A 27,195-nucleotide genomic window follows, 5' to 3' on the forward strand; every position below is an offset into this window, starting at 1 on the left:
AAAAAGGTAAAACATTAAAACAATGATATCAATTTTGTATCACAGTAATAATATAGACTCGCAGAAAAAAATGAACATGTCATTTCCCCCACACAGGGAAGACCATGAGAAAACAATCCCAGGATTACCATAGTTTGAATAAAAATGATCCCATATACAGTATTTACCCTCAATGGCTCCATTAAAAACTGCAGCTCATCAAGAAAAAAGAACATGTACCCTGGAGAAATAAAAAAGTTTAAAAAAGATTTTTTTCAACAAAGTGTATTTATTGTGCAAGTTTGGTAGAGACAGAGGCGGGGGTGGGTGGCAGTAAAGGCCGACACTGGCTGTGGATATAAAGGGTTAAAGGGATTCAATCATTAAAAATATATTTTTTCTCCCTAACACTTAGGAATAGCCTTAAGAAAGCCTCTTCTTCTCCTACCTTTAGATGTCTTCTCTGCGCTGCCATTTGGCATAAATCCCGGTTTTCTTCTGTAAGAAAATGAGTTCTCTCGCAGCACTGGGGGCGGTCCTCAGCACTCAAACAGCACTGGGGGTGTCCCTAATGCTGCGAGAGAATTCTCCAGCGCCGCCTCCATCTTCGCCTGGAACAGCCTCTCCCTGTGTTTTCTTCTGGTGCTGGCTTCAAACTTCTAAGCATGTGCAGTCGGCTCTGCTGTGAGGCCTTGGGCAGAGCCGACTGTGCATGCCCGCAGCAATTTTCCTATGGCCCACTTGCACAGTAAGCTGGTGTAAGTGGCCACAAGAAAATGTGCAGTCGGGCATGTGCAGTCGGCTCTGCCCGAGGCCTCACAGCAGAGCCGACTGCACATGCTTAGAAGTTTGAAGCCAGCACAAGAAGAAGACACAGGGAGAGGATGTTCCAGGCAAAGATGGAGGCATTGCTGGAGAATTCTCTCGCAGCATTGGGGACACCCCCAGTGCTGTTTGAGCGCTGAGGACCTCCCCCAGTGCTGCGAGAGAACTCATTTGCTTACATAAGAAAACCGGGATTTCTACTGAATGGTGGTGCGGAGAAGACATCTAAAGGTAGGAGAAGAAGAGGCTTTCTTAAGGCTATTCCTACGTGTTAGGGAGAAAAAAATTGCTTTTTAATGATAGGATCCTTTAAATACTGAAGAAAAGACAAATATTATGATTTTGATTAACCCTTCTTTTTTTTTTTTTTTATTAAAGCAGATGTTATTAGTTGCAGCTTTGTTGTCGCCTTCACATCTGTCTTGATGGTTTCTATTCATTTTACTTGCTGGATAAATGGAAAGTTTTGATGGACAGTCTAGTGCATATTATATTACCTGGTGAAGGTCATGTCTGGTTTTATATCCCGTTTGCATAGCAGTGATCAGGGAATAACTGAAGTGGGGAAACAAGTGAATCCTGCATTTGCATCCCTCATCTATGTAAGAGACCCTCTACCTGAAGACCCCTGACTCTCATGTGGAAGTGTTGTATGAGAGTTGTACACTTGCTTCCAGCGTAATCTGACTGTTTGGTATTTCGGCAGGGAAATACACAGTGATCAACTTATTATTGGGGAGCCCATTGGTCACATAGAGTGAATCCTGCTATTGTGCAGATGAATACAAACCAGTGCACTAGAAGTGGCTTCTTCTCACCAGTCCTTCATTTGGTCAAGCATATTCAAAGTGTGGCCCTTGGGCCAATTGTGGCCTGTGTTTATATATCAAATGGCCTGCAGCCACTGTCACAAATAATATTAGGGTGCAGCCCGCTCACTTCCTCATACCCCATCAGTATGCCGGCACAGTATTGCCGTCAGGACAATCAGTTCAGCTAATTGCAGTTTGCTGATAAAGCTGATTCTGTTATCTCTCTAAGTAACACACAGATAACACTGAGTCCATTCTCTACAAGCATCTGCATCTGATCTGTATAAGTATTGTGATACTTCATAGTGTCCTGTTCAGCAAGAGGGGAGAAATACAGGAAGTGAGAAGAAGAGACAACAGGCAAACTGCTGAAACACTGAGATGGGAAAACCCCTTTAGTAAGTACCATGCAAGGACGAGACTAAGTGACTGATCTATGTGGCATTTTGTGCATCAAACCACTGTTTCTGAGCCAGATCCATCTTATGTTTTGTACAATTAGTGGGTGTACACTTAGTCACGAAAATTGTATGCTTTTTATGGTTGAGCATGACACCATCTTCTGCACAACGCTGCACTGCCACCAACAGCAATCAACAGCATGCCCTATTCATGTGAATAGGACTGGCTCTAGTTCCCTGCACAGATTCATTCTCAAAATTGGATTTTTGCTTGTCCTTTGGGAATCTAAAAATGTAATACCGTCCTTTGTTTTAGAGCAGACATCACAGTTTTATTTTTTAGACTGTAGATAATGGGATTGAGGACAGGGACGGCAGCTGTATTAAAAAGTGAGAATATTTTATTGGAGTCTAATGTGTCCATTGTTGTTGGTCTTAGATACTGGCAGAAAAGTGTCCCATACAGTAGAACCACCACTGTAAGGTGTGAGGAACAGGTGTAGAAAGTTTTCTTTCTTCCTGAGCTGGAACGTATTCTCATGATGGATAGGATAATGAAGATATAGGAGATGAGGGTGAGAAGGAATGGTGTGACACTCAGAAGGAAAACACCCTCAGTGAAGATCAAGAGCTCCAGGGCCGAGGTGTCACTGCAAGACAACTTGATAATCGGCATCATATCACAGAAGAAGTGGTTGATTATGTTGGATCTATAGCAAGATATCCTGAGCAGAAGAACCATATACGGTATAAGTTCAATAAACCCAACCACCCAGCACAACAAAGCCAACAAGACACAGGCCTGAGGGTTCATGACCCTCACGTAATATAACGGGCTACATATGGCCACATATCGATCATAGCTCATAGCTGTCAATAGCAATAGCTCAATAGATGTGAAACTAGAAAAGAAATATAACTGTGTCATACAGACAGGGAAAGAAATGATGTTATTCCCTGTAGCAAACATGGTAAGAATTTTATGCAACGTAATTGTGGAACAAGAGATGTCGAGAATGGACAAGTTACCCAGGAAGAAATACATGGGATGGTGAAGTTGATGATCCAGGCAAATTAGAAGAAATATTATGATGTTACCGGTCAGAGTGAGAAGATAAATGAGAAGAACCAGGAAGAAAATGAGAACTTGTAACTGTGGAACATCTGTAATCCCTTTAATAATAAAATAGTTGATGGTGGTCTCATTTACTTGCTCCATTTCTTTGCAGCTGACATTTACTTGTGTTACTGGGGATAGATCAATTCCTAAGAACAATGTAAGACGCCATTGGAGTAACAGAAAGTCACTGTTGGAGAAGCAATTGGTTCAGGCTTTTGTGCATGTAGGTGAACTCCAATCCTTCTCTCCAATCTCTAAATGTCATCCCCGACAGACTGGATGATGTTGAGATTAGGACGCTGTAGTTGGCCATATCATCACTTCCAGGACTCCTTGTTCTTCTTTATGCTCTCAGTTACATTGTCTGTAGGTTTGGGGTTTTTGTCCTGCTAAAGAATACATTTGGAGTCAATCAGATACTTCCCTGATGGTATTACATGATGAACAAGTATCTGCCTGTATTTCTCAGCATTGAGGAGGACACTATTAATCTTGACCAAATCCCAAACTTTATTTGCTGAAATGCAGCCCCAAAGTTGCAAGGAATTTCCACCATGCTCCATATCTTCACTGGTCCCTGCAGACACTGTACCATCTACCAATCTATAGCTCTTTAGCAAATAAACAGACTTCTCTTATAGCCAAACCACTTGCAGTATAGCTTATGTCTTGTTGCTTTGCCCAGTCTTGCCATTTGGTATGACTTGTGACATGAAACTGTCTTCCACAGTCTCTCCTTTCTAGCAGAGTTTGGCTATTCCTTTACCCTGTTTTAAGCCTCCTACACATTTTCCTCTGTTTCAGTATTTTAACCTACATGTGAAAATGATGATTATCACCTATTTAAACCTATGATAGAAGGATCACATACTTTGTGGAATAAAACACCTTATATTTTAAACAATATATGGAGTGCTGTCGTCTTCTTCTATATATGGTTACAAAATACAGTTGAAAAGGGCATCAAGTTCAACCAAGGGACAGAAAAGGTCAAGACTGAAGGTACGAGTATGTTCTACATACCATTCACAGACTGGAATGGCAACTGCATGGATTACTGAAGCGCTGTTCCTAATGTCTCCATTATAGGTGCGTAGGGAATCACTCAGGTAGATGTTCGGTAGCAGTGCAAGAAAAAGGGACACAGACACTGGGTTACACTCAAGTTCAGCGTTTATTTCACTTGAGGTGCATAAATTGCCTTTGCAAAGGCACAAACAAACAAAACAAAAGCCTTCCCGGCTGAGAACTAACAAAATATAAGAAACTGCTCCCTGACTATACAGGAGCCTGGCTGCCAGACTCTTGCTCTGGTAACAACAGCAGGTGGCACAGTACCTGGTTTGTAGGTTCTGTTTGGACAGGTCAGCTCTGTCAGTGTGGTGCCACAGCTCCTAGTACTACACACAACCTAATATCAGGCCTTAATTAGTCAGCTGATCTCCCTGGTGTGGGTCTTTACCAAACACCCTTTAGCTGCCTTCCCAGACCACACCCTTCACTGTCTCACAAGGTGTTAGAACACACAATGCATCACTGACTACCACCAAAAGTCTCTAATATTAGCACATGAACATCAGAAGTGTGGGTGCAGTAGGTCTGGTCAGATTAATCACCTTTTCTTTCACATCACGTGGCTGGCTGGGTACTTGTGTGTTACTTACCTGGGAAGGAGATCAGGATGTATTATGGAAAGAAGGAAAACTGGGGAAACAACGTGATGCCCTTCAAATGTTTGGCTAGGACACCTATGGACCTAACATTTATGCGGAAATTACCTTAACATTGTACCACCTTCTTAAACAAAATTGCCTACTAAGTACACCCATTCATGGCAATGGTACTCACGAATGGAAAAGTCCTCACTGAGCAGGATGATGTACCCTACAGCAAAAAGTGCTCAGGATTAGTGTGAGGAATATGACAAAGACTTGAACGCGTTGACTTTGCCTTTAATTTCCCCCAAACTGAATAATGTCAAAAAAAAAAACAAAAAAACAAGACACCATAGAATAAAATCATTGACATATTACACAACTCAGAACTTGTACACAGCAGTAATATCGGTTGTGTCTATGGGGTTTTACTGCAAATACAAAAAGAGGAGGGGTAGAGTTGTTGTTTTTGTTTCTCTATGGGTATCTCGAGGCTGTATGATATCAGAAAGGAGACTGGCAGAGTGAACGCAGCCCAAGCATTACCTCTGCTTCCCTTATAACTATGCACCTGCAGGGAACAACTTGTCTATTACGCAGGAATGGAAAAATTCATAAGGGAAAGAGATGGAAAAATGCCCAGTAACGCGGCTGGGTACAATTTTTGCCTGCACTGCATGTAATATTTGTAAAGAGGGACATACCAAGATTTTACTTTTTGGAATAGTTGCCCCTCTAACTGTATTCTTACCTGTGCAAATATCTGCATTCCCCAGAATTATGTATATCAGGAAATATATTGTGCTATATCATGCAAACAATACAGCTTACATGAAAATCAATACATTTTCTTAAATACAATTTTTTGCTTTAGTCATATTGTAAAGGTGAATAAAATAAAGTACTACAAAGACAATGCAAAGCCGTGCGAGGAAACATCCAAGACTCTCCTCATACGTCTATGTCTCTGTTTATTGCTGCAGACTAATTATTAGTATGAAACGTCTTCAGAGAATATCTGAACACTCAGGAGAGCCGTCAGCAATTACATGGATTACTATAAAAATAATAATAATACTGAATTAACCTGTATCCGCTCCTGATAACATTTACTGATCAGGCTAGTTAAAAGGAAAAATTATTTTAAACTTTTTAAAATTTGTAGACATATTAGGCCGGATTTACATGACCGCGTTTCACTTGTGAAGCTGGGGCCGTGTGTTGGTCAGATTTATCAGCTTCACCTTCATGCTGGGAGCAGGACTCCTAGTAGTATAGTTATCTATGATATCAGGAGTCCCTGCCTCCCGGTAAATCGTATTGTCCCACACTGTATTCAGTACTATAATCACTACAGGACAGTATACAGGGAGAGGGACTCCTAATATCATAGATAACTATACTGCTAGGCGTCTCGCTCCCTCATAAAGGTCAGGCCGGTAAACCAGCAAACACACGGTCTGAGGTTTATGGGTGAATCTCAGCGCTGTGAAGCTAGCCTTTATATATGATCCCCCAGAACATGGCGCAGTAAAGTAGACTAAGACTCTGTGTACACAACTGAGTGTACAGCCCAAGGGGGTTCCAATGTTCTGTTCTATAGAATATGAAGCATTTCTCCTCCCACTCTTCCATGACCGCCTTTCTTTTGCACCCTAATTTCCCGCCTGGACTCACTGGGCCCGTGGCTGAAGGTGGGCCTCTTTCAGCTGGCCAATATTATTGACTATCAGACTTTGACTCTTTTGCCGTTTGCAGAGCTCCGGTCCAGGTTTGGCCTCCCCGGGTCCAGTAAGTTCACGTGCATCCAGATTTCCCATCTTGCTTCCTTTGTTTTTCGGGGGTCAGTTGCACCTAACTCCACGCTGTTTGAGAGGCTCTGTAAGGCTGGTACTGGGACATAGGGACTGGTCTCTGATATCTATCGCTTCCTATAGGACCGTACTCCCAATATTTTACCTAAGCATCCTTATATGTCCTCATAGGAGACCTACGTGGGGCAGGATATCTCGAATTCTGACTGGTCCCTTATTTGGAATAGGGCGTCTAAGACTTCGAGTTGTGTTGTCCACAAGGAGAATTTTTTTTAAAGGGGTTGTCCCATCACAAGGCTCCTATCTATACTGCTTGTTAATGTGGATGTAAGACTTTTCCTAAATACACTGCTTCAGCAAAACTGCTTTGTGTGTCCACTATCTTACTTTATTCAATTCTTTGTGGCCACAGCCCTGACTGGCTCAAAAGTCAAGTGATGTATCTGCCTTCTCTCAGGGGGAAGGGAGGAGGGGCTAAGTGCAGGGGAGCAAGCCTGTGTTTCTAGCTATTCCTGTGTCTACACCACGTGACCTAGGTCCTGCTCTCAGATAGAGGAGAGGAGCTGCTTGCATTTCTTCTGTTCTCCCAGTTATCAGGCTAGCTAATACAATTGTGTTCATTATGGCAGAGACAGGCAGTCTCTGTATGTAACACAGAATGGAGTTGCTGCTGCCTGTACTTCATAGTCCAATATGGGTGGGCGGAGCTACACGCAAATTTGGGGGCAGAGCTAAATGGCTGGTTGCATGTGAAACCCCGCCCACCAAATGATGCAAGAAACCAGGAAGATTTTACAGCAGTAAAGACTGATGAGTATGTGAGGTGGGAATACCCCTTTAAGATGCTGATGCATTGGTACCATACGCCAGCTCTTCTCCAGTCCTTTGATAGATCTGTGTCAGATTGCTGCTGGTGTTGTTGTGCCTTCCCTGCACATATCTTCCATCTTTTTTGGTCCTATCCTTCCCTCCAGCCTTACTGGTGCTAGGTTTTTGATCTCTTGGAACAGGTGATGGGGGTTAGTTTCCCCTTGTCTCCTAGGTCCTATCTCCTTCATCTCCCCCCATCAAACTGCGCAAACATGCCCTACACCTCTTTTTACTTCTTTTCATCTCTGCTAGGTGCTTGATTGCCAAGCACTGGCGCCAACTGGCCTCCCCTGTGCTCGAAGAGTTGTACTCTACAGATCAGGAACGCGCAGTCAGTGGAGTTTCTGACAGCTGTGCTTAACAATGAGGAGAAGTTTCATGCTATTTAGAACCTGTGGGACACATTTTGGACCACTCAGTCTTTGTGATATCCTACTTTCTGGATCCTCCCCTACCTTGGTGGTTTTTCCTTGTCGTTCTTGCCCTCTTGTCTCATCTTGTCCCTCCCTGTTAGTGGTTTTTTTTTTGTGTGTGGATCATTTTCTTCCGACTTTATTGCTTAATATTGTTTTATTTCTATATTTCACTGTTGTTATATTTGTGTGATTTGTGGATCGATATAGGATTATCAGTCTTATTGTTCCTCTTTATTGATAAAACCCATTAAATAACCAATTTAAAAAAAAAGAATACAAAGCATGTCCTTTCCATTTCTGGAACAACAGGACAAAATGGAGTAGAAACCCCACTGAAATCAGAGGTGGACGAAAGGCACTCAGATGAAACTTAGATGACACTGCTGCATCCCCAAGGTAGGAATGTAAGGGGTTGTTCACACTGCCACAGGTGACTGTCACTAGGGTCTGTTGCTATCTGTTACAAGATTTTGCATGAAGGTGGATGTGGCTATTGATGACCCATTGAGACATATGTAATCTTCAGGTTGTCTACTTTCAAAAAATATATAGGGTTTAGGGGTTCACTTGCTTTTCGCGGTGTGTAATCCCTACAATCTAGAGGATGATACTTTTTAACATTTCCAGCTTCAAAGAAGATTTTTGTTCCTTCCAGTTCTGGTGATTTTCTGAAGACACGTGCATGCGGGTGTAGGTCTTAGTGATAAGTATAAACTCTGCACATGTTCAACTTTTGTTTTTAGGAGGTTTTGTGCATTGTGTAATTTATTGTTTGGTTTCCACTTTTAAAAACTAAATTGCATGAAGGTGCCTGTTCATATACAGTACTAAGTGCCATTCTGACAATGCTGCAGGTGTCTACTTTAAGAAAATATATAGGTATGGGGGGTTAGATGATTTTTTAATGTTGCAATTTGGGTTTGATTTGTCCATCTCAAAACTGAAAATTGCTCTGGCAGCCAGTGGTGCAAAATTTTCAGAGACCCTTGGCAGTGAAAGGGTTAAATGGATCCGGTAAAGAAACAGACACATTAACATTAGAGATGAGCGAGTACTATTCGAAACTCCCGTTTTGAATAGCACGCACCCATAGGAATAAATGGATGCAGCCGGCACACAGGGGGTTAAGCGGCCGGCCGCCAGCAAAGTCTGCATGCCAGCCGCTTCCATTCATTCCTATGGGTGCGTGATATTCGAAACAGCTGTTTTGAATAGTACTCGCTCATCTCTTATTAACACCAGTTAGTGTCTGTTATGATAGGTGATAACAGGCAGCTTCTCAAACATTTATACTGACACGGTATGACAAGCTTCAGAGTCTGCATTCACTTTGGTTCAGCCCAATTTGGGGACAATTTCTTGGGAAATGTTTGGACCACTCTATAAAGGCATGTCATGTCATCCATGATGTCTTGGGAGTCCTGCTTACACATGTCTACCTCCATACTTTGATTTTTTTTTTTTTTTTATGTTCTTCTACTTCTATGAAGACATAAATCTCTGTCTTGTCCAAGCTACATCTTTGTGCGCTGACCTTCATCCATTGATGCAAGATGAACCAGAATTTTCTACATGTTCTTGAAACAAATAATTCACTATGTAACAGTTTTTGTCCTTGTTCATCAAATATTATTTCCTAACACTGCATAGGTTGGCATTACAGAAAATACTAATTATTATTAATCAACTTTGTTTTAATGACCAGGGCATCGAAAACAATAAATGTCTGATATTAGTAAAAATAACGACTATATTCAGCCGTCTAGCTTCATATACAATAACATAATGTCATAGAAAAATAATGTCATTATACAGAACCGTAAGAGTCGAGATATTAAACTTAAAAGTGTGTTTGCTTTCTAGATTTACGATTATACTGTAAGTCACTTTCTCGAACAAGTCCCCAAATGTAATCTCCCATCATGTTTTCGTTATACTGGCCTTGGTAGCAGTGTTCAAAATCCAGTATATCTTGATGAAAGCGTTCTCCATGCTCCTCAGAGAATGCCCCCATATTCTCCTTAAACTTGAACACGGTGGCTCAGTGGTTAGCACTGCAACCTTGCAGCACTGGAGTCCTGGGTACCAATCCCGCCAGGAACAACATCTGCAAGGAGTTTGTATGTTCTCCCTGTGTTTGCGTGGATTTCCTCCCATTCTGCAAAGACATACGGATAGGAGAAAAAAAAAAGCACATTGTGATCCCTATATATATCCCTATATGGGGCTCACAATCTAAATAAAAAAAACTTGCTGAGGTGGGCATCAAGAATATGAAATTTAAGAGACATCCTGCAGCCCATTTTGTGGTACTTGAGCACAATCTTCTGCCACTGTCTTCTGATGATGGCTGATATCTTTCAGGAGGTGCAGTTATGGGGAGCTCAGTGCAGTGTGGTACTTGAGCAATTGATGATGGGATATCAAGATACACCACGGGAGGAGTATTCTTGTCACTTCAACGTTTGGAAGGATCGACCGTGCAAAAGTAGCAGTTAGTTGAGTGGTCGGTAGGCTCTAGCCAAATTCTTGGAATATCAAACTTCATGGCTCTTCAGAACCCCTCAGAACCATCCCTCAAGTTTTCTTTTGCAGTTTTCACAACTGTAGTGAGGTGCCCAGGGTTTGTCCTGGTCCCCAACCTGTACTCCGTAGTATACCTTATAGGCTTCACACATCCTGACTGACTTTCTCATTGAATATTTCTTGGCTCGTGTCTTGATGAATTCACCACATGTAGCAAAACAAATCAGCAGAATGCTTACAGCCTCTTGGTGCCATCTCTGCATCTAAATACACACTGTATGTCTCAGTCCTATTCAGTTGCAGCACTCGCTTTCACACTATATCTATCTACTATGACTGCAATTACATTAAGTACAGCAGACGTGCTTATATAGTAAGCAGGCAGATGTCTAGAATATTCTACCGACGTCTAGACATGGCTAGAATGATGTAAACATTAGAAGTTTTCAGAACAGTCTAGAATATTTCACCAACATCAAGACATATGATAGTCTTGTTAATAGAGATGAGCAAACACTGTTCGGATCAGACGTTCTGAACAGCACGCTCCCATAGAAATGAATGGAAGCAGCTGGCACATACACTTTGCCAGCGGCCGGTCGCTTAACCCCCCCCGCATGCCGGCTACATCCATTCATTTCTATGGGAGCGTGCTGTTCGGAATGGCTGTTCCGAACAGTGTTCGCTCATCTCTACTTGTTAATTAAAATATATGATTTTAAAATATCGATGTCTTGGTACCAAAGCAAAGTTTTTGAGTTCAAATTAGCATTTAATATTCTTTTCAGATCTAAATAATCAGAAAATAACATTATTAAAACAAAGACAAAACAAAAATAAACATTTGTTACATAGTGTAATTTTATATAAATTCTCGGGTTCATTTTTTGCAGATCTTTTTTGCTTTTAGCTTGCAAACAGTTGAAGTGTAGCAGTATCCTGGTGCAGGCATTTTTTGACTCCTTGCCTTCTAAGACTCATAACGTTTTTTATTTTTCCATTTACAGAAAGGGACAAATTGCCCTTTGTACTGGTACAATGTAATATTCCATGTAATGTACTGGGAAGCTTGGAAAAAAATCAGAATGGGGTGGAATTGGTGGAAAAGTGTTTTTTATTGCATTCACTAAGCCAAAATGACGTCATCTGTATTCTATGGTTTGGTACAATTCCGGGGATACCAAATGTGTATAGCATTTTTTACATTTTAACCCCTTAAAAAAATCGAAAACTTTGATTAAAAAAAAAATTGTGGTTGCCATATTCCAACATCCGTAACTTTTTTATATTTCCGTGTATGAGGATGGATAAGGCATCTATTTTTGTAGGCCAGATGTACTTATTATTTATACCATTTTGGAGAATTTTTGTCACTTTAATTGCTTATTATTTAATATTTTATGGGTGGCGCAATGTAAAATAAAAATAGTGATTTAGTCTACTTGATTTTTTTCTCTCACTGCAGCATTTGTTGTATAGAAAAAATATTTTTATATGTTTGTAGACCGGGTTTTTTCAGACGTGGTTATGCATAATTTGTTTTTATTTTTGTATATTTATCTTTATTTGAGATAGCTTTTACCCGCAACTTCGTCTGCGGTGATTTGAGAATTGGGCGGACACAGACGTGTGAAACTGTAAAAGTGCTTTAAAAAGTTTGGTGGGCTAGCAAATGTGATGTGATGTGTTATATTGTGTATGTCGTGATATAGACAATGTGATGTGTTGTATTGTGTATGTTGTGATACAGACAATGAGATGTGTTGTATTGTGTATGTCGTGATACAGACAATGAGATGTGTTGTATTGTGTATGTTGTGATACAGACAATGTGATGTGTTGTATTGTGTATGTCGTGATACAGACAATGTGATGTGTTGTATTGTGTATGTCGTGATACAGACAATGAGATGTGTTGTATTGTGTATGTCGTGATACAGACAATGTGATGTGTTGTATTGTGTATGTCGTGATACAGACAATGTGATGTGTTATATTGTGTATGTCGTGATACGGACAATGAGATGTGTTGTATTGTGTATGTCGTGATACAGACAATGTGATGTGTTGTGTCAGACAATGTGATGTGTTGTATTGTGTCAGACAATGTGATGTGTTGTATTGTGTCAGACAATGTGATGTGTTGTATTGTGTCAGACAATGTGATGTGTTGTATTGTGTCAGACAATGTGATGTGTTGTATTGTGTCAGACAATGTGATGTGTTGTATTGTGTCAGACAATGTGATGTGTTATATTGTGTATGTAGTAATACAGACAATGTGATGTGTTGTATTGTGTATGTAGTAATACAGACAATGTGATGTGTTATATTGTGTATGTAGTAATACAGACAATGTGATGTGTTATATAGTGGAAAGCTATATGTAAATGTGAGTGAGTAGAGTGAGGGCGACTCCTGAGGTGACAGTAAGGAGTGTGCAGGCAGGTTGAGGCAGGAAATGCCAGGCAGTGTGTGTGAGTCTATAGCTGGGGCTAGGAGTCCTGCTTTTGTGAGTCTCCTGCTAGGAAGCCATGTTGTTTAGTGGCACCAAAAGTAGCCTGTGACTCAATCCTAAGGGAAAACTATGTTTGTGGAAAATTGCACGCAAATCCGTCCAGGCGTTTTAGCGTGATTGAGGAACAAACATCCAAACACACAAACTTTCACACTTATAATATTAGTCGGATCTAGGGAAAGGGGAATGATTTGAATTTTTATATATATATTTTTTTTATATTATTTAAAAAGTTTTGTTTTTTTTCTTTTTCTAAGCAGTGTGGAAACAATATGGATGGCAGAATTGGACTTCACCTATAGTAATCCCATTTCCTGAATACTGGCAGTGTCTCCTGGCACTCACAGTATGGTGAATTATGCAACAAATATATAGGTGAATAAACAAGAAATATGAAGCCCTTATCACACTAGCAGGTAACAAGGATGCCATGAAATAGGAACTCATCAACAGATATAGGATGATACTCAGATGATAAAACACATAATCCCATAATGGTAACGGTAAACTCACCAGACAAAAATTTAGTCACCCGAGGCAACACGGTGGCTCAGTGGTTAGCATCAACATCTGCAAGGAATTTGTATGTTCTCCCTGTGTTTGCGTGGATTTCCTCCCATTCTACAAAGACATACTGATAGGGAAAAATAATGTACATTGTGATCTCTATATATATATATATATATATATATATATATATATATATATATACATACAGTATTTTTCGGACTATAAGACGCACCTAGGTTTTAGAGGAGGAAAATAGGGAAAAAAAATTTGGAAGCAAAAAATGGTAAAATATTTAATATATGGGAGTTGTAGTTTTGCAACAGCTGCAAGGCCACATTGACAGGTGACCCTGCAGCTGTACGGGGACGCATAGAGTGGGTTTTTTTGCGGGGCCAGAAGTACTTTTTAGTTATACCATTTTGGGGACTATCTATTGCTTAGATCACCTTGTATTGAAAAAAAACCCGGTGGTTTATGATATATGATTTTCTACTTTTATATATATATTCTAGGGACAGGAGGTGATTTAGAACTTTTATTTATTTCACTTATCCCCTCACCTCCTTATACTCTCCTCACACTCATCTCCTCACACTCATCCCCTCACCTCCTTATACTCTCCTCACACTCATCTCCTCACACTCATCCCCTCACCTCCTCACACTCATCCCCTCACCTCCTTACACTCTCCTCATGTCCTCACACTCATCCCCTGACCTCCTTATACTCTCGTCACACTCATCTCCTCACCTCCTCACACTCATCCCCTCACCTCCTTACACTCTCCTCACCTCCTCACACTCATCCCCTCACCTCCTTACACTCTTCTCACACTCATCTCCTCACACTCATCCCCTCACCTCCACACACTCATCCCCTCACCTCCTTACGCTCTCCTCACCTCCTCACACTCATCCCCTCATCTCCTCACACTCCCCTCACCTCCTTACACTCTTCTCACACTCATCCCCACACACTCGTCTCACACTCATCCCCTCACATTCCCCTCACCTCCTTACACTCATCTCCTCACATTCCCCTCACACTCGTCTCCTCACCTCCTTACACTCTTCTCACACTCACCTCCTTACACTCATCTCCTCACCTCTTACTCTCCTCACCCCTCACACTCATCTCTTCACACTCCCCTCACCTCCTTACACTCTTCCCACACTCATCCCCACACACTCGTCTCACACTCATCCCCTCACATTCCCCTCACACTCATCCCTTCACATTCCCCTCACACTCATCCCCTCACCTCCTTATACTCCCCTCACGCTCGTCTCCTCACACTCATCTCCTCACATTCCCCTCACACTCGTCTCCTAACCTCCTTACACTCTCCTCACACTCATCCCCTCACCTCCTTATACTCTCACCTCCTTACACTCTCCTCATCTCCTCACACTCATCCCCTCACCTCCTTATACTCTCCTCACCTCCTTACACTCTCCTCACACTCATCCCCTCACCTCCTTATACTCTCACCTCCTTACACTCTCCTCATCTCCTCACACTCATCCCCTCACCTCCTTATACTCTCCTCACCTCCTTACACTCTCATCTCCTCACCTCCTTATACTCCTACGATGACCTCCTACTCCTGGCCCCCACCGAGAAAGATCTCCAAGAAAGCCTGTCCGTGCTGGAAAAATTCAGCACCACATGGGCCCTACCCATCAACCAGAAGAAGACCAAAATCATGGTATTTCAGAAGAAGGGCCAAAACAAAGCCTCCACCACCCCACAATTCACACTGAACGGCTCCACACTGGAGAAAACCAACAGCTACACCTACCTGGGGCTGGAGCTCAGCCAATCAGGAAGCTTCAAAGCTGCAATAGAAACCCTGAAAGCAAAAGCCTGCAGAACCTTCTACGCCATCAGAAGACAACTGTACCACCTCAAACCACCGGTGAGGGTCTGGCTGAAGATATTTGACGCAGTCATCTCCCCGATCCTTCTCTATGGCAGTGAGGTTTGGGGCCCAGCCACCTACCCAGACCAGTCAAAGTGGGATTCCAGCCCAACAGAGAACTTCCACCTGGAGTTCTGCAAATACCTGCTCCATGTCCATCGCAACACCACCAACATAGCCTGCAGGGCAGAGCTAGGCAGACTCCCCCTATGGCTCACCATACAGAAGAGGGCGCTAGCTTTCCAGGCACACATCCAGGTGAGCAAGTCCGACTCCTACCACCACCAAGCATGGCTAAGCCACCTGAGCAAACCAGACATTCAACAACCAAACAGCCAACCACCAAACCAAAAACACCAACAGACGATAACCAAGGCCGAAATAAAGGCGACCACAGAGGCAAACAGAGAGCGGTACATTGAAGAATGGAGAAACGAAATAAATAACTCCAAGAAACTCACCGTGTACCAATCCCTACAAAGGGACTACACCATGGCCACCTACCTGGAGAGAATACGCCACCCCAAGCACAGACAGACCCTGAGCCGGTACAGACTGAGCGCCCACAACCTAGAGATAGAGGCGGGGCGATACAGGCAGACGTACAAGCCACGGGAGAAGAGACTGTGCCAGCACTGTGACCAGGGGGCCCTAGAAGACGACACCCACTTCCTGCTACACTGCACCAAATACTCAGCTGTGAGGGCCGTCTACTACCAAAGACTCTCTGCCCACACCCCAGACTTCATATCTGCAGACGAGAAGAGGAAACTCTACATCCTACTGGGAGAAGAAGAGGCCACCGTGGAGATCGCTGCCCAATACGTGTCCAGCTGTCACCAAACAAGAGGAAGATGAGACTCCACGGACTGTTATATTTATCCCAATACACCCACCCCACCCCACCCCCCCATATAGCGGTCACCAACGAAGAGGAACACGAGACTCCACGGACTGTTATACCCCAAACCAACCGCCCCGCCCCACCCCACCTCCAACCCCCCCCCATATAGCAGCCACCAACGAAGAGGAAGATGAGACCCCATGGACTGTGTCAGCTCCTCACTTCGCCGCTGCCGCCGGCTACCCGGCAGTGTAGACGCGATGTGATGACGTCACATCGCGTCTACAACTGTGCGCCAGTAAGAGAGAGAGGCGCACAGAGAACAGCGGGGGAACAAGGAAAAGGTAAGTGTAATGTGGATTATGTGGAACGTGAAACTGGGGGCAGATGAAGGAGAGGACGGCATGACACTGGGGGCAGAGATGGAGGGACATGAATCTGAGGGCAGAGATGGAGGGGACATGAATCTGAGGGCAGAGATGGAGGGGACATGAATCTGGGGGCAGAGATGGAGGGGACATGAATCTGGGGGCAGAAATGTGGAGACATGAATCTGGGGGCAGAGATGGAGGGACATGAATCTGGGGGCAGAGATGGAGGGACATGAATCTGGGGGCAGAGATGGAGGGACATGAATCTGGGGGCAGAGATGGAGTGGGGACATGAATCTGGGGGCAGAGATGGAGGGGACATGAATCTGGGGGCAGAGATGGAGGGGACATGAATCTGGGGGCAGAGATGGAGGGGACATGAATCTGGGGGCAGAGATGTGGGGACATGAATCTGTGGGCAGAAATGGAGGGGACATGAATCTGTGGGCAGAAATGGAGGGGACATGGATCTGGGGGCAGAGATGGAGGGGACATGGATCTGGGGGCAGAGATGTGGGGACATGAATCTGTGGGCAGAAATGGAGGGGACATGGATCTGGGGGCAGAGATGGAGGGGACATGAATCTGGGGGCAGAGATGGGGGACATGAATCTGGGGGCAGAGATGGAGGGACATGAATCTGGGGGCAGATGAAGGGTGTATATGAAGCTGGGGGAGAGACGGAGGGGGGACATATAATTTACGGGTGACTGTAGGAGGATTATACAGTGTGCGGGCACATGAAAAATTAATGAGTGGGCGGAGTCAACATAACAGTGCGTGGGGCTAAATTTCCCGCGCCGCACATTTTATCCCTCTTTTGGTTCTTCAAAAGTTGGGAGGTATGGGTACAGGGGGCAATGGAAAGATGTTAGAGGGTGGACGGGGGGGGGGGGGGATTGTTGGGACATTGTGTGCGCGGCACTGCGGAGAGGGAACTGGGGCAATAATATATAATATATAAGTTTTTAGCTGGAGAATAATAATGATGTAGGCCGCTATGTTACTAGCATAGCAGCCTCTTTGGGGGTGGGACTTTCACTTTAAAGGAGTATTCACATTGCGTTTTTGGCCTCCCTTGCCGGAATACGTTGGTAACCAGTCACAATCAGCTCCCCACTTATCCCTGCACGGAGAACTGCAGGCCCCCCTTTTTTTTAATGGCCAGTTCTTTGTGCAGGGATAAGTTGACAGCTGATTCTGACTGGTTACCAACGTATCCCTGCAAGGGAGGCCAAAAACGCAATGTGAATAAGCCCTGAGGATTTATTAGGAGGCTCTTATAGATGGTGTTGGCTCTCTATAGGCGCGGTCACACGGAGCAGATTGTACCTGCAAATAGAATCTGATTAAGCCTTGTAATGCTGCTAAATAAAGGGAAATGTAATACAGAATTGGTGTGATGCAAAATATGGTCGTTTTAAAATGGCGGGGGGGGGGGGGGGGGGGCAGACACTTAGGCTGTAAGGGGCCCCAAAATTCCTGATGGCGGCCCTGCTCCCCTCACACTCATCTCCTCACCTCCTTATACTCCCCTCACCTCCATACACTCTCCTCATCTCCTCACACTCATCCCCTCACACTCTTCACCTCCTCACACTCATCCCCTCACCTCCTTACACTCTCCTCACACTCTTCACGTCTTCACACTCATCTCCTCACCTCCATACACTCTCCTCATCTCCTCACACTCATCCCCTCACCTCCTTACACTCTCCTCACACTCTTCACCTCCTCACACTCTTCACCTCCTCACACTCATCCCCTCACACTCTTCACCTCCTCACACTCATCCCCTCACCTCCTTACACTCTCCTCATCTCCTCACACTCATCCCCTCACCTCCTTACACTCTCCTCACACTCTTCACACTCATCTCCTCACCTCCATACACTCTCCTCATCTCCTCACACTCATCCCCTCACCTCCTTACACTCTCCTCACACTCTTCACGTCTTCACACTCATCTCCTCACCTCCATACACTCTCCTCATCTCCTCACACTCATCCCCTCACCTCCTTACACTCTCCTCACACTCTTCACCTCCTCACACTCTTCACCTCCTCACACTCATCCCCTCACCTCCTTACACTCTCCTCACACTCTTCACCTCCTCACACTCATCCCCTCACCTCCTTACACTCTCCTCATCTCCTCACACTCATCTCCTCACCTCCTTACACTCACCTCCTCACACTCACCTCCTCACACTCATCCCCTCACCTCCTCACACTCACCTCCTCACACTCACCTCCTCACACTCATCCCCTCACACTCACCTTCTCACACTCTTCACCTCCTCACACTCTTCACCTCCTCACACTCACCTCCTCACACTCTTCACCTCCTCACACTCATCTCCTCACCTCCTTACTCTCCTCACCTCCTTACACTCTTCACCTCCTCACACTCATCCCCTCACCTCCTCACACTCATCCCCTCACACTCTTCACCTCCTCACACTTATCCCCTCACCTCCTCACACTCATCTCCTCACCTCCTTACACTCTCCTCACCTCCTTACACTCTCCTCACCTCCTCACACTCTTCACCTCCTCACACTCATCACCTCACCTCCTCACACTCATCCCCTCACCTCCTCACACTCATCACCTCACCTCCTCACACTCATCCCCTCACACTCATCCCCTCACCTCCTCACACTCATCCCCTCACCTCCTCACACTCATCCCCTCACCTCCTCACACTCATCCCCTCACCTCCTCACACTCATCCCCTCACCTCCATACACTCATCCCCTCACCTCCTCACACTCATCCCCTCACCTCCTCACACTCATCCCCTCACCTCCTCACACTCATCCCCTCACCTCCATACACTCATCCCCTCACCTCCATACACTCATCCCCTCACCTCCTCACACTCATCACCTCCTCACACTCATCCCCTCACCTCCTCACACTCATCCCCTCACCTCCTCACACTCATCCCCTCACCTCCATACACTCATCACCTCCTTACACTCTCCTCACCTCCTCACACTCATCACCTCCTCACACTCATCCCCTCACCTCCTCACACTCATCCCCTCACCTCCTCACACTCATCCCCTCACCTCCTCACACTCATCACCTCCTCACACTCATCCCCTCACCTCCTCACACTCATCCCCTCACCTCCTCACACTCATCCCCTCACCTCCTCACACTCATCACCTCACCTCCTCACACTCACCTCCTCACACTCATCCCCTCACCTCCTCACACTCATCCCCTCACCTCCTCACAGTTCTCTACAAGACTTCTCCACTGTTCTCAGCACCGCTAAGAGAAATGACCCTTCTGGCTTTCTGATTGGCTGCCTGACATCACCTGACCTTGTCACGCTGCGCACTGGGTAATGTAGTGACACGATGGAAGATGCTCCATTAGATGCAGTAAATAAAGACTCCTGTTCCCATAATCCTCTTGGTCACGATGTCACTGGTGCAGCCAATCAGCGCCCAGCTGTGTTTACCACGCCCCCTAGGTTACGCTGACTAGAATGGCTGCCTCGGGTGACTACCGGCTGTCCCGCGCTGTGGCTCTTACCTGAGGCTCTGGCTCCGCAGCCCGGATAAGGCGGGCGGGTGTGACCCTGGACGTGCGCAGGTGAGGCGATATCCGTCACTTGTGCGGCGGGTGTGGGGAGGCTGCACTGCCGGGTCACAGGTAGACATAGCTCTATGTGGGTGCTAGTGGTGACCCGGTACACTGGAGTGACCCGCTGTGTGACTGTACAGAGCGGCCCGGGGCGTACAGCACTGCAGCCAGCAAAACAGCTGTGTGATCTGGAGCGGCGGCCACTCCCACCTCCTGCTGTGACCACCGGCCTGCGGACTGGAGCTGACCGCCATGGCTGAGGAGGATGCAGCGCAGGGAAATGGAGTGTGACCAGAGGAGTGCAGTGTGACCAGAGGAGTGCAGTGTGACCAGAGGAGTGCAGTGTGACCAGTATGCCTAATGCAGAGGAGTGCAGTGTGACCAGAGGAGTGTGATCAGAGGAGTGCAGTGTGACCAGAGGAGTGCAGTGTGACCAGAGGAGTGCAGTGTGACCAGAGGAGTGTGATCAGAGGAGTGCAGTGTGACCAGAGGAGTGCAGTGTGACCAGAGGAGTGCAGTGTGACCAGTATGCCTAATGCAGAGGAGTGCAGTGTGACCAGAGGAGTGCAGTGTGACCAGTGCAGTGTGACCAGAGGAGTGCAGTGTGATCAGAGGAGTGCAGTGTGACCAGTATGCCTAATGCAGAGGAGTGCAGTGTGACCAGAGGAGTGCAGTGTGACCAGAGGAGTGCAGTGTGACCAGAGGAGTGCAGTGTGACCAGTATGCCTAATGCAGAGGAGTGCAGTGTGACCAGAGGAGTGTGACCAGAGGAGTGCAGTGTGACCAGAGGAGTGCAGTGTGACCAGAGGAGTGCAGTGTGACCAGAGGAGTGCATTGTGACCAGTGCAGTGTGACCAGAGGAGTGCAGTGTGACCAGTGCAGTGTGATCAGAGGAGTGCAGTGTGATCAGAGGAGTGCAGTGTGACCAGAGGAGTGCAGTGTGACCAGAGGAGTGCAGTGTGACCAGTATGCCTAATGCAGAGGAGTGCAGTGTGACCAGAGGAGTGCAGTGTGACCAGTGCAGTGTGACCAGAGGAGTGCAGTGTGATCAGAGGAGTGCAGTGTGACCAGAGGAGTGCAGTGTGACCAGAGGAGTGCAGTGTGACCAGTATGCCTAATGCAGAGGAGTGCAGTGTGACCAGAGGAGTGTGATCAGAGGAGTGCAGTGTGACCAGAGGAGTGCAGTGTGACCAGTGCAGTGTGACCAGTATGCCTAATGCAGAGGAGTGCAGTGTGACCAGAGGAGTGCAGTGTGACCAGAGGAGTGTGACCAGTATGCCTAATGCAGAGGAGTGCAGTGTGACCAGAGGAGTGCAGTGTGACCAGAGGAGTGCAGTGTGACCAGAGGAGTGCAGTGTGACCAGAGGAGTGCAGTGTGACCAGAGGAGTGCGACCAGTATGCCTAATGCAGAGGAGTGCAGTGTGATCAGAGGAGTGCAGTGTGACCAGAGGAGTGTGATCAGAGGAGTGCAGTGTGACCAGTATGCCTAATGCAGAGGAGTGTGATCAGAGGAGTGCAGTGTGACCAGTATTCTCAACGCAGAGGAATGCAGTGTGCCCAGTGCAGTGCAAAAGAGTGTGAACAATATTCCCAATGCAGAGGAGTGCAGTGTGTGCTATGTCAGTTATAGAGAGTAGTAGTGCAGTGGTATAGATAACTGTAGTGTATCCAGAGTAGTATGTATATTGTATTATATCCAGTGTAGTATACTCAGTGTAGCGTATTGCAGTGTATCCAGTGTGGTGCAGTGCAGGAGTAGGGAACCTTCAGTACTTTAGCTACTGTGAAACTACAACTTCATTCATTACTATGCAGGTTCCAAAAACAGCAGAGTACGTGTGCATGCTGGGAGTTGTAGTTCCACAACAGCTGAGTGCTGAAGGTTCTCCTATGTTATTCAGCGCAGTTTGCCCAGTGTAGAGCAGTGCACTGGTATAGTCTAGTACTGTGCTGTGGTATTATAGTGTGATATATCCAGTGTAGTATTACTATATTAGGTGTATGGGTAAAAAATATGCAAATCTATTCTCCTGGATGAAATTAGGAGAGCAGAGTGCACTCTGTACACCACCCTATAGAGGGCAGCATCCTTAACATCATGAACGACTCAGTTATAAAGGCTTTTAATCATAATCTGGATTTAATTGCCAGATCAGTATTTCTGTCCCAAAAGGAACAGATTCCCAGCTATGGACAGCGCTGTTTCGGCCTATTGGGCCATCCTTATCCCTAATGTGGACGAGTGTCCCCATACCCTGGTTTATAGTCTCTCACTCTGCTAAATCAGTATCCCTACGCTATGCTGAGGATGGCCCAATAGGCCGAAACAGCGCTGTCCATAGCTGGGAATCTGTTCCTTTTGGGACAGAAATACTGATTTGGCAATTAAATCCACATTATGATTAAAAGCCTTTATAACTGAGTCGTTCATGATGTTAAGGATGCTGCCCTCTATAGGGTGGTGTACAGAGTGCACTCTGCTCTCCTAATTCCATCCAGGAGAATAGATTTGCATATTTTTTACCCATAATCCCTAGCGGAGCAGGAATGACTTGTAAGTCTCTGTACTGCCTATGTAGGCACACGCTCTCCCTAATGTGGACGAGTGTCCCCATACCCATATATTAGGTGTAGTTGTAGTGATAATTACTGATGTCCAGTGTTGTTGTTACACCCTCCACCATCATCATCATCATCATCAAGGGCAGATGGCCCTTTCGGATACTCGACCCCACTCGGTCACCTTTTGGTCCTTGTGGGGAAGAGTTTGAGTCAGGAACCTCTCTCCCCTTTAGGGGAAGGGTGCGTTTTTTGGCAAGCATCCTGGGCACGTTTTTTTTTAGTGTGGCACCCACACTTTTTTCGTGCACTTGGTGTTTTTGATTTGGCACAGACGGAGACCTTAAAAAAAAAAAAAAAAAAAAAAAAAATCATCATCATCCTGCTCACGGCCTCCCTTCTATTAGGGGGTGCACAGTTTATATCAATATAATATCAGCCGAACATCTGGATTTGACCGAGCATGCACATATATGGGGCAGCTTAAAGGGGTACTCCATCCACCAGGCTGGGAGTTATGGAAAGAGTGGGCTGTGCTGTATAGATAGTGGGTGTGGGGCCCCATAACTCAGGCCATTCCTATAGTATGCCCACTATGCTATGACTTATGTGATATCTCTGTGGGGGAGGGGGGGTGTTGCTGGTATTTTGCATTTGTAAACTAAAACCAGGCACAGAAAAATAACTGAAAGCTTTTCGTGTCGGTCGTGCTTTGGGTCCGCTGCTGGCTTTGACTTCCAAACACTGATGCAAATTCCTGACTGAAATACGTAAGTGTGAGAGCGGCCTCGAAGTGGAAAGAGGGGAGACCCCCGGGGCCATAGAGGTTACGTGTCTCTCGCTTGTGACGGGAGCTGAGGAGGTCACATGATCTGTCACCGGACCGCTGTATCTATAGACGCCCAGTCTGTGCGCAGGCAGATATATACAGACCACTGGTGGACTCTGCTTGTATTCTATGCAAGTGGCCGCCATGTTTTATATGTGCCCCCCCCCCTCATTCCCATTCTTCTTGTATAGATATATTGTGTGTACTTGGATTTAAAGGGATTCTACCATTAAAATCTTTTTTTTTCTCACTAACACATAGGAATTGCCTTAAGAAAGCCTCTTCTTTTCCTACCTTTAGATGTCTTCTCTGCGCCGCCGTTTGGTATAAGTTCCGGTTTTTGCCGGTATGCAAATGATTCTCTCGTAGCACTGGGGGCATCCCCAATGCTGAGAGAACTCTCCAGCGCCGCCTCCATCTTATTCAGGAACGGGCTCTTCACACATCTTTTAGCGGTCAAAACTTGTAGGCCTCAGACAGAGCCAACTGCGCATACCCGCGGCCACAAGAAAAATGGCCGCTTACACAGTAAGTAAGCGGCCATTTTCTTGTGGTCGGTGGGCATGCGCAGTTGGCTCTGCCCGAGGCCTAGAAGGATTGAACGCAGCACTGGAAGAAGATGCGTGAAGAAGATGGAGGTGGCGCTGGAGAGTTCTCTTGCAGCATTGGGGATGCCCCCCCAGTGCTGTTTCAGGACTGAGGGCCGCCCCCAGTGCTGCGAGAGAACTCATTTGCATTCAGACGAAAACCTGGATTTCTACCGAACGGTGGCGCGGAGAAGACATCTAAAGGTAGGAGAAGAAGAGGCTTTCTTAAAGAGGACCTTTCATGGTTTGGGCCACAGGCAGTTCTATATACTGCTGATAGACAAAAAGAAAAGAAAAAAGGTGGCACTGCATATAACCCTCAAATTTTCATACCAGCATCACTGATATCTTTTTAAACATTGAAGAGGAAGTTTGTATCCTTTGTTCGTGCCTTTTTGTAGGAGGTGCTCACACCCAAAGTAAAGATATTCAATTACATAGAAAGGAGAAAAAATGGGGGCACTCACCTAGGCACCTTTTCTTAAAAAAAACATTTCTTTATTCGTTTTCATAAAAACATCTTGGGAGAGATCGATCATACATCAAGGCACAGATGGAAAAAGGCGACAGCCGTTTCGCGCAGAGCAGCGCTTTTTCAAGCCATATAGATGTTCAATCTATATGGCTTGAAAAAGCGCTGCTCTGCGCGAAATGGCTGTCGCCTTTTTCCATCTATATACTGCTGAATTCACTGTACTGTTGGCTTTCCCGATCTCTTTCAGTCCAGGTACCGTAGCTCTTCATCATCAGAAGGGCGTTCCTGACAGTCTGTTAGTAACGTCCTTCTCCACAGCAGTGCCTATAGCGGTGTACAGTGTGAGCGGGGAGGAACGCCACCCCCCTCTGCTCACAGTGCTCCTCTATAGACGAGTATTATCAGGATGGGAGGGGGCGTTCCTCCCCGCTCACACTATACAGCACTATAGGCGCTGCTGTGGAGAAGGACGTTACTGGCTGTCAGGAACGCCCTTCTGACTGTAAAGAGCTATGGTACCGGGACTGCTACCTCTTCACCCGGGGCACAGATCGGGAAAGCCGAAAGCTTTCCAGCAGTATATAGAAGCGCCTGTGCCCCGGACCATGAAAGGTCCTCTTTAAGGCTATTACTATGTGTTAGTGAGAAAAAAATTAGATTTTAATGGTAGAATCCCTTTAAGTTGACTTCAAAAGCCTGTCCAAGTTCTGCAGTGTGAACATGGCCTAAAGCATCAGTTGCCAGTTCAGTCAGATATGATAAGAGCGTTCTCCGCTATTGTTACCCTCAGAGTATACGGCACAGTAGAATCTCATTGTAAGTGACTGAGGTTGGGCTGCCACCCTTGGCCGATCATCATGGCTTCCGATATAAGCAGAAGTCACCGCACAAATGTTACCGGAGTGTTAGAGGGTAATGATCTGGATGAAACAAGAGTCAGACTGCCCAGCGTGTGCGCCTGTGGCTATGGGGGAGGGGGAGACGTGACCCGGATGGCAGCCAGCCGTGTAACTTGGTCTGTTTGGCAGCATTAAAGGTGACTGTGTTTTTAGTATCTGTTGTGCGTGGACTGAGGTTTCCTTATGGGCGACATATGGCTGTAGGTTATAATACCGCAACATGTCTGTAATAAATTGCCTTCTGGGTATAAGGAAGGACAGGAGGGAGCACAAGCCCTGTATATAGAACAATCCGCTATCTCTCTGCTAACTCTCTGCTTGACCCCTTACAATCTGGTTTCCGCGCTCTGCACTCTACTGAAACGGCTCTCACAAAAGTCTCCAATGATCTCCTAATGGCTAAATCCAATGGTGACTTCTCTCTTCTTATTCTTCTGGACATCTCTGCAGCTTTTGACACTGTTGACCATCATCTCCTCCTCACTCTGCTCCGCTCAGTCGGCCTCATGGACACTGCGCTCTCCTGGTTCTCCTCTTATCTCTCAGACCGCACTTTCAGTCTATCATTTGCGGGCTCTGTTTCTTCCCCTCTTTCCCTTGCTGTTGGGGTTCCTCAGGGCTCAGTCCTCGGCCCCCTGCTATTTTCTCTCTACACAGCCCCCATTGGACAAACCATCGCCAGATTTGGCTTCAGGTCCCATCTCTATGCTGATGACGCCCAATTATACACATCTTCCCGTGACATCACCCCTGCACTCATACAGAACACCAGTGACTGTCTCTCTGCTGTCTCTAATATCATGTCCTCGCTCTATCTGACACTAAATCTCTCTAAGACTGAACTACTGCTGTTTCCACCATCTAATAGATCTGTCCCTGATATATCCATTGCAGTCTCAGGCCTTACTATAATTCCTAGGCAGTAGGCCTGCTGCCTCGGGGTCATGTGTGACGCAGACCTTTCCTTCACCCCTCATGTTGAATCACTCGCATGTTCATGTCACCTCCACCTCAAAAACATCTCCAGAATACACCCTTTCCTTACCAGAGATACACTAAAGACACTTATTGACTACTGTAACTCCTTACTAATCCGTCTTCCCCTCACTAAACTCTCCCCTCTACAATCTATTCTGAATGCAGCGGCTCATCTATCAGGCTAGACGCTACAGCGAGGCCTCCGGTCTGTGCCAGTCACTACAGCGAGGCCTCCGGTCTGTGCCGGCCGCTACAGCGAGGCCTCCGGTCTGTGCCGGTCACTACAGCGAGGCCTCCGGTCTGTGCCGGTAACTACAGAGAGGCCTCCGGTCTGTGCCGGCCGCTACAGCGAGGCCTCCGGTCTGTGCCGTTCACTACAGCGAGGCCTCCGGTCTGTGCCGGTCACTACAGCGAGGCCTCCGGTCTGTGCCGGTCACTACAGCGAGGCCTCCGGCCTGTGCCGGTCGCTACAGCGAGGCCTCCGGTCTGTGCCGGTCGCTACACTGGCTGCCTATTCATTATAGAATAAAATATAAAGTTCTCCCCTCCCCCACAAGGCTCTCCATAATGCCGCACCTCCCTACATTTCCTCCCTCATCTCTGTCTACCGCCCAACCCGTGTTCTCCGTTCACTCAATGACCTAACACTTCCATCCTCTATTATCAGAACCTCCCCCGCTCG

General features: G+C 46.0%; 2 protein-coding genes across 4 annotated transcripts in view; one reads left to right on the top strand and one right to left on the bottom strand.

Annotated features, from left to right (window-relative positions):
* Positions 1 to 2,303: 2,303 nt before the first annotated feature.
* LOC142184522 (olfactory receptor 5G9-like) lies at positions 2,304 to 10,300 on the bottom strand. Its single transcript, XM_075259419.1, has 3 exons — positions 10,284 to 10,300; positions 3,785 to 3,798; positions 2,304 to 3,238 (listed from the first exon to the last, which is right to left on the bottom strand). The coding sequence occupies exon 3, from the start codon at positions 3,234 to 3,236 to the stop codon at positions 2,304 to 2,306; it is 933 nt and encodes a 310-aa protein (XP_075115520.1). The 5' UTR covers positions 3,237 to 3,238; positions 3,785 to 3,798; positions 10,284 to 10,300.
* A 9,778-nt stretch (positions 10,301 to 20,078) lies between these two features.
* LOC142184109 (uncharacterized) overlaps positions 20,079 to 27,195 on the top strand; it is a 43,320-nt gene continuing 36,203 nt past the window's right edge. For all 3 annotated transcript variants that reach the window (XR_012711800.1, XM_075258817.1, XM_075258816.1), the window contains exon 1: positions 20,079 to 20,194. The gene's annotated coding sequence lies outside the window, so the exon portion shown is untranslated. The remainder of the gene's footprint in view (positions 20,195 to 27,195) is intronic.

The sequence above is a fragment of the Leptodactylus fuscus genome, chromosome 11 (genome assembly GCF_031893055.1).
Source record: "Leptodactylus fuscus isolate aLepFus1 chromosome 11, aLepFus1.hap2, whole genome shotgun sequence".
Classification (NCBI taxonomy): domain Eukaryota; kingdom Metazoa; phylum Chordata; class Amphibia; order Anura; family Leptodactylidae; genus Leptodactylus; species Leptodactylus fuscus.